The sequence below is a fragment of the Pygoscelis adeliae genome, unplaced genomic scaffold (genome assembly GCF_000699105.1).
Source record: "Pygoscelis adeliae isolate BGI_AS28 unplaced genomic scaffold, ASM69910v1 Scaffold402, whole genome shotgun sequence".
Lineage (NCBI taxonomy): Eukaryota > Metazoa > Chordata > Aves > Sphenisciformes > Spheniscidae > Pygoscelis > Pygoscelis adeliae.
In genome coordinates, this window is record NW_008824411.1 from 1059343 (window position 1) to 1067420 (window position 8078).

At 49.5% G+C, this 8078-nt stretch overlaps 1 protein-coding gene across 1 annotated transcript in view; it reads right to left on the reverse strand.

Annotated features, from left to right (window-relative positions):
• The window catches only part of DEPDC1 (DEP domain containing 1), a 128862-nt gene extending 121242 nt beyond the window's left edge, over nt 1-7620 (reverse strand). The window contains exon 1 of the mRNA XM_009320658.1: nt 7417-7620. Within this exon, the coding sequence (XP_009318933.1) occupies nt 7417-7620 (204 nt within the window). The remainder of the gene's footprint in view (nt 1-7416) is intronic.
• Nucleotides 7621-8078: the final 458 nt, after the last annotated feature.

Genomic DNA, 8078 nt, shown 5'->3' on the forward strand with positions numbered 1-8078 from the left:
GTCACCATTGCACAAAGGCAAAGGAAATACAGGAATGCATTAAAGCTGTCAATAAATGGCTAAATGCAGTAAACTGAGAGAGCATTTTCCTTTGTTCTCCACTTTTGATGTTATGTTTAAATCAAGCATGAGCTCAATGTCTACTTGATTTTACCTTTATAACTGTAATTAAGGGAGACTAGAGATCTCTGGAGTGTTGTCGTCTGATTTTTGTATGCTGGCTTGTGTTAAAATCTGTCACACATTCCCAGCGGAGGGCAGGAGATACGGCGCCAGGCTTTCACAGCCCTTATTGAAGCATTTTGTGTACCACAATCATTTCCAGGCAGCTTTTCAAGCCACTCTCGCTTCTGGGCAGCTGGAGGAGTTTGCTTGTCGCAGGCGCTCCTTGCAAACCCCACTCCCCAGCCCAGCCAGTAGTGGCGGCTTTCTCCACTCCCCAAAAGCCAGGCTGCACGCTGAAATGGGGGTGTGACGGCTCGCCGTTGCCGAACCCTGTGCTGGGGGAGCTGCTGCCCAAAGGATGCTCCACTGCCCGGCATCAAGGAGCTGCCATTAAGAGAGGAGGTGGACAGGGCTTCTCCTTGGGAGGGAAGAGATGTGCTTTCTGCCCACGGTAAGCCAGACACCAGTGCTGGGGTGCCTTGAAGGGCGCAAGAGGTCTGGGGAGCCCTAGTTTTGCTGCAGCTCTTGCTGGTGCATGTGAGCGGACGGAGGTGCGATTGGTGGGCACCAGCCCTGGAGGAAGGGGCGAGGGAGCAGCTCCTCACCCTGGTTTGGTACCACAGGTACAGGAGCGGGGTGGTAGGGGCTGGGTCCTTTCTGTCCCCCGAAATTGTCCCAAAGGGGCCAGCAAGTTATAAGAGTTGCTGGCAGGAGCTTGGTCTGCAAATGCTGTGCCGTGATGCTCTGCTGACGGGACCAGCCCTCGCGCGTGGGGTGTAAGGGGCAGAAACCAATGTAGGGCCTTTTCTGTGCAAGATTTTGGGACTGGGTTTTGCGGTTGTCTTGTTTTGATGGGGCATTTCGATTTTCATGTGATCTGAGGCTGTTGGGAGCTGCCCAGGAAGCCTGGAAATGGCATGTCAGTATCGCCACACAGCGAGCGGCAGAGGTGGGGAGAGAGGCACTACATCCTCTCCCCCTGAAATCGGGCTTTGTTTTGCTTTTCAGTTAAAGACCTGGAGCTTGCAAAAGCATATGGCTCCCCAGAGGCCCTAACGCTAAGCCAGGAACAAACAGATTGAGGTCCCTGGTATGTCTATGCAGAGTATATTCAAGATCTTCCTTCCTTGATCAGAAATATAAGAAGTTGGTACGAGCCCAGCTTGAAAAAAAAAAAAAGATTACGCAAGGTGCTTCAGGAAACTTGCTGTCAGTAAGTGAGAGAAGCCTCTGAGCTTCCACGGTGGTGAGCGGAGTATAACTCTGGTCATGTGTGCATGGAAGTGCCTTCAGGCTGTTTCACTGTGAAACAAGACTCTAGCATTGCTTTCCTAGTACTCTGGCAGTACTTTGCATTTTTTAATTACTTGCATGCTTTTGCTTTTAAGGGGTGCAACTCCTTGCGCAGACCTCCGGCTTCTGAGGTCCAGGAGCTGTAAAACCCCCTGGGAAGCACAGGGCCGGTCACGCCGCCTGCACGGGTGTGCTCCGGCTCGGTTCTGCGCTTGTTTCCATCGCTAACTTCACTGTCCTGCAGCTTGCAAACAGTTCATTTCAAATGTGAATAAACAGAGTTAGTGAGCATAATGGTGCTTGCCTGGCTCTACTGCTGAAACCTTAGTGCTCTCATTTACTGCCTTCATGGCTGTTACTTTGCTGCTGGTTGTATGCTACTAACAACATGGTTATTTTGCAATATTAAACCCAGTAAATATCAAATACCATAAGTACAGTTTGATACAATCCAGTACAATTTTGCTGCTGTTACTCTATATTGGTTTTATTTTTCATTTTATTTTTCACATTCTGATCTTAATGCTTTTGCCCTGCTACAGAATACGCAGTTTACAATTTCAGAGTCTACAGTGGCTTCACGTTATTTGTACAAACAGGCTACAGAGAGGTGATGCTGATGTGTAGTGGCGTTATACAAACTAGGGATAACCACTTGAGTCCAGAAAGTCCTGCACAGCTGGTGTGAGAAGGGAACCAACACTGTAGTGCTTCAGCAAGAAGCAAAACATAATTTTACTTGTTAATGGGTGGTGCTTTTCTTAGTCTGGCCTTCTAGGCTTAGGTTTCTGTCCTGGTTGTTGTGAGTGCCAGCACCTATAGTGAGCCCCCTCTCCGAGGGAGTCTTATCTGCTCTCTTGACACCAATGTTTGCCTTTGCAGGAGCTTGACTTAGCAAAGCTGTTTCATTTGCTGCTTCAAGTCTGAGCATCAGAAGACGTATTGCAAAGGTTACAGTAAACACGAAAATACCCTTGCCAGGTCACCAAAAGCTGTTCTCTGGGAAAAGAATGGGTGGGAGAAAAGGAGCCTGCCTGCTCCTGGGTGCTCCACGGGGCTTTGGAGTTTGCCTGCTCCGAAACCCGGTTTGGGTTTTTCCCTCCAAGTATTTATGTAATGCAAAAGCAAGTGTAAGTTGGAAGTAGTGGACCGTTTGGTCCTTATGCTCCATGAGCTGGCAGGACGAGTGCTGGCACAGGCACCTGCAGACCCAGGGATGTCCCCAGGTCTCACAGCCCCGCGAGCACACATACCACCCACGTCAGCTCCTCGACTGCCGGCATGCCCTGCTTTCCACCGACCACCTTCCTGTGACCACTGCGCTCAGAGCCTGACTGCTTTCTCTGGGTTTACCTTAAGCTTTATTATAAAAATGAAGCCCCTAGTAATTTACCAAAGGACTGAAGTAGTATATTAAGTTTCATTTTCCAGGTACTGGACACAACATTTTAAGGAAGAAGTAAGACAATGCAGCAAAATACCTTGCTAGTTGTTCCCATCTAGCTCAGCCAAAGTTATGACGGCGTGCATTAGATGAGAAGGTAGTTGCCTCGTTCCTACGGCACAGTCCTGCTGTGGCTGTTCGAGAGGCTCTTTCTCCTGCAGATGTGTGGGGATGCTGTTTTGATGTGATGAAAACATAGGATCAGTGATGTCCCATTCATAGGTTCATTCTGGGAGATAGTCTAGTTCTAGCCAAAACCTTGCTGCTCACTCTGATTGCACATAAGACCTCAAAAAGTCCTAGGAGTAGGATCTGAGATTGTATGCATACAAAAGCATTAAGTGTGCATGATCTCTCTCTCCATGGGCTCGTTATCAAGTAAGTGGCAGGTCCAGAATTTTGCTTAGACATTTTTATGAGTGTTTCTCCTTCCTACTGCTCATGCCGGTCCCGAACATTGCCCATGCTGCCGTGGACAGCTGTGAACACCTCCTCCAGCTCCACAGTGTGTGCTCACAGCACGTCCACCATAGATCTCCAGAACTTCACTGAGGAGAATCCTTGCTTAGAGGCGGTCTCTTGGAGTCATCCTTTCACTGTGCAGCTATGGGTGTCTTTTTGGGGGGATCTGGCCATGTTTTCCTGCCATGAGATTTAATCCATCCCAGCCTGACCAGAGCTGTGCAGAGAAGCACCGGGCAAACAGCTAGGAGGGGGGAAGAGTTACCAGGGCTCTTCTAAAGATGCTCATGGATATGAAACTAGGCGACAAGTAAATATTCTGAGCTGCTAGAGTTACTGCCTTATGTATGTGCTGGTTGCATTATTTTGCTCTATAAACAGCAGTAGGATTTTAGGTTACCCCTTGTGTAAGAAAGCTCAGATTTATAACAGAGGAACCTCCTGGGCTGTCCTCATATGGGCAGGGAGGGAGAGACCACCTTGATCATTTGGAGATGAAGAACGAGTGTTTTGTGTGAAAAATTAAGGGGAAAAAAATCAAATTGGAAGACATCCAGGAATGGTTCTGGAGCTACAGATGACATTTCTCTTGTCAAGACTGACCAGAAACACGATCACCAAAGCCAGTGTAATCAGGAGAGGTTCTAGAGATACGCCTCTCCAAACAGCCCTTTTAATGTTTCCCCCACCTGAGGGGAAGGCATTGTACATGGGCGTGTTCACTGGAGCACCAAAGAGCTGCCACCACTCCCACCTCCGATGAGAAAAGGACAGTGAAGGGCCACTCAACATGATGCATTGCACTAACAGGACTTGTGGCTTCTCACCTGCAGGTGACACGGGATCTTACATCTGCTTGCAATGGCCCGCAGAGACACTGCTAACATCCTCCAGGCAAGACATGTGTCTGACTGCACCAGTAGTTCCCCACCGAAGAGTCATGATCTCAAGGGTCCAAAATACGCTGAAAGGCTCACGTCAGCTGCCTGGCCTGGGGGTACAAGCTTGTACTTGTTTTGCCTCATGAAATGGAGTTGCGTTTGGGAAAGCTGTAGAAGTGATGACTACCTGCAGTACTCAGCGCTGCACTGCAGTGGAGCTGTCACATCTAGGGTGGGAATGAAATTTTAGGAGCCCACCCTCACTGTTGGTGAAGGTTATGCTCTACACAGTGCCCCAGCTGATGGAGTGGGAGGGCGAGAGAGCATGGGAGAAGCTGAGGGGCAGGAAGGAGATGGAAAACTCGGTGCCATTCAACTAAAAACTGTTGGCAGTGAGCACAAAATCTGCTGCAGGTGTAGGCAGCTTTACACCTGCAACCTCCTGGCAGAACCTTGGTCTTCAGAAATCACCCGCATGTCCCGATGGGTGGGTCTACCTGGAGCCTGCTGTTTGGATGTGCTGTGAGCCACCAGGACCTTCTCTGTGAACCACCAGGACCTCCTCTGTGAACCCCGAGTGTCGTGGATGGGCACCACAGGTGAGCACAGATCAACCCTCCTGAAAACACTGTTTCACTCTCACGATGGAGGCGTCACCCCAAGGAACCAGGCTCGAGCCTCCCTTGTACCCAAGGCAGGATGGGGAGAGCTTTGCTGGAGCACCAGAGGATTCGGCCCCTTACTTACAGAGGTTGCAGTGCCCCAAGATGGAACTATGTAAAAAGGACCGTATCAATGTAAAAGCAGATGAAAAATGAAGCTTCACACTCTTTGTACTCCCCAGCCACGTCCCCCTCCTCGGCTAGGATACGTGCATAGTGCGTCCCCCATGACGAGTTGGGAACACGGAGCAGCTAATGCAAGAGACGATCTCTTTTCATATTCATTTGCTATTTTTTCCTGAAAAACATAAATTTTTCAAGTTAAGTTTTTCACTGCGTCTGTCCTAGAGCATGGGCAAGAAAGGTTTGTTATAAATAATGTAGAGCTGCGTCCCCTGTTGGGGGGAAGGAAAATACAGGGGGCCTCATAAAGAGAAACACAGCAGCACCCTTGATGGATGGGGATGAGCCAAGGGAGATGGGGATCCCACCAGGCCACCAAAGCCCTTCTCTTGCCTATGGGGAGAGCTGCCCATGGGCCTCTGGACAGGCAGCAAGCAGCCGTGTCTGCACAAGCCGGCCCCGACAGCAGCTCCAGAGGCTTGTCGGGGCAATGAAAAATGCAGCAAAGGCGGTTGGATCAAAGCAGCATCTGAGCACAGAAACTTAATTGGGGTGTGCTCTGGGAACTACTAGAAGATGAGTCTAAAGAGGAAGGCGTCATCTTCCACCCATCTTTTTAATCATTTCAGCCAATTTTTTGGTGCATGACAGAGGGCTGACACAGCTGCTGCCTGGCCAGCGCGGTGCACCACCCCCATGTCCGCACCACATGCACGTGCTGCCTGCGTGCTCACTCCCACCCCTGCATCAACACACTGGGAAAAGCTCTGCCCAGGGATGAACCATCACTCCACTGCGCTCCCACCTCAGGACAGCCCAGCGACACAATGCCCTCACTTTGGGGAGGTGGACAACTGATTGCTGAGCACTTGGTAATTCATCCTTGGGCACCCGAGTAGTGCAAGCCACACAGGAGCCCTGGAGCTGTAGCCTTCCGCCCCTGCCCAGGTTTCCTTGCTTTGTTTTGTCCTTTCATCCCCCTGTGCTGAAGGTTGGTCACTCCTCAGGCAATGTGGGAGGGACGATGACTCATGGATGGAGAAAATGAGCTTTTGGTGATGGGCTGTGAGATGAGCTCCATGCAGGAAAGAGAAGAAAACTGCTGCAGAGGTTGCATGCAGTACGGACTTCAGAAGGACCGTGGGCAAACAGAGTAAGATGGAAAATTAGGAAGCGGTGGTACCTCGGCAGCTCGCCTCCCGCTTTGGGCACAAGCAGGGCCGCAGCCTGGAAAGCTGCTCTCCAGCAGGACCAGCAGTGTGCGGGGCTGCTGGCTTTCAGCACAGAGTGGCTGCTCTTCGGGAATGTCACGTGCCCTGGGATGGGAAGCTGAAATGCGACACATGTATTCGAGATCCAGCACCAACAGTTTCATTGATGGAAACTGTTGTTCAGTTAATTATATACTGAGTATTATGCTGGTGTTCATGAAGTTACTCAGAAAATGAACATGGAACTCCTGAACAATTTGTCAAAGGCAGCAACAATTCATCAGAGGACACTTTGGTCAGCAAGAAGATGGCAGTACTTCCTTGCTGCACATGTTTAATGCTTGGGAGCTGGTGCAGAAGGCCTGGCAGGGGCTTCTTGAGACACCTGTGCTTTTCCATCTCACTGCCCATGTAGGCCCAGCTCTCTTCAATGCTCCATTGCCCACACCATATCCTTCTTTCTGCCAGGGCACCACAGCTTGGCGGGGTTTTAGGTCCCAAGTAAAGCACCTTCCAGGAATTTTTGGACCGTGGGATGGCTGTGTTGGGTTGTCGGTTTCCATACAGATAAACACTAGAGCAATGCATTGGTGGTAGTTTGGATATTGTAATGATGCACAATGCTCTGCAACAAAAGACATTCATTGCACTCTGATAACTTCTAAGTTAACAACTTTTCGATATCTCTGCCTGACATAGCGTCCAGTACCAGGGCATTTAACTTCCCTGGGTTGTCCTTCATGGCTATATCACAACATTATTATTCCTTTAAGAAAGACTAAAACATGTTTGTCTCCTGACAGCTAATGATTTCTTCAGCATGTGGTTTCTCATGCACAGTGGACTTTTTAGCCTTGTGTCATACAGTGTTGCGAAAAATCCAACTGTTTTTAAAGACTTTTTTTTTTCCTATTTAAGTGGCAGGGTTTTCAGTGAAAAGGTCTGTCTGGGATAAAGACGCTCATCCCCTGCCTACTCTTCCTATGGCTCTGTCACAAGAACCATGTTGTGGTTCAGCATTGCCGGACAGCTGAGGGGGCAGGGACCTCTGCGGATGGTGCAGGCCAAATACCTGCTCGAAGCAGAGTCACATGCAGCAGGCTGCCCAGGACCTTGGAAACACAGAAAATCAGGATATAAAAATAAACACAGAAAATCAAGGAGTCCTGACGCACTGCTGGGGCAGGGCTGTCTGCAGCAAAGTCGCCCTTATCATCCTCTTCCATATCGTGGGCAGCGTAACGGCTGTCTGCCGTTAAACTATTGTTCGGAAAGCAGAGGATGCACATCAGGCTGGGCTGGCTACCTTTCAGCTGCTTCACACCGAATCCATAATTCAGAGCAGCAACCTGAATCCTGAACAAGTGCGAACTCCTCATGGGCGCTGGGATGAAAGGAGGATATGCAGTCCGTCAGCAGACATTAGACATGTCCTAGAGACATGTCCCAGAGACATGTCCCCGTCTCCTGGGACAGACGGACACTCTGCAGTCTTCAAGTATTTCAGCACTTTGGGGCCAGCTTTATGATAAATTTAACCTGTTGTGAGGAAACTGTAGTCTGGGAGGAAGAAGGTCTGCTTTGTAGGGACACGTTAAATCCACTGTGGGCACGTGTGCACCCTGCGAGCCGGTGTGCTAAATTATGTATCCAGCAGCAAACTTTAATGGAAGTTTTGAGTTCTTTTATTGCTTGGTTTTCTACTTGAAGAGAAATTCATCAAACGGGGACTGCTAGGAGAGCAGAGCACAGTGCAACTTTTCAAAAAATAGGTCTGCTTTCAAGTCATCACTTGTTTCAACTCTACTCTTTACACAGGCCATGGCTGGCAGTCTTC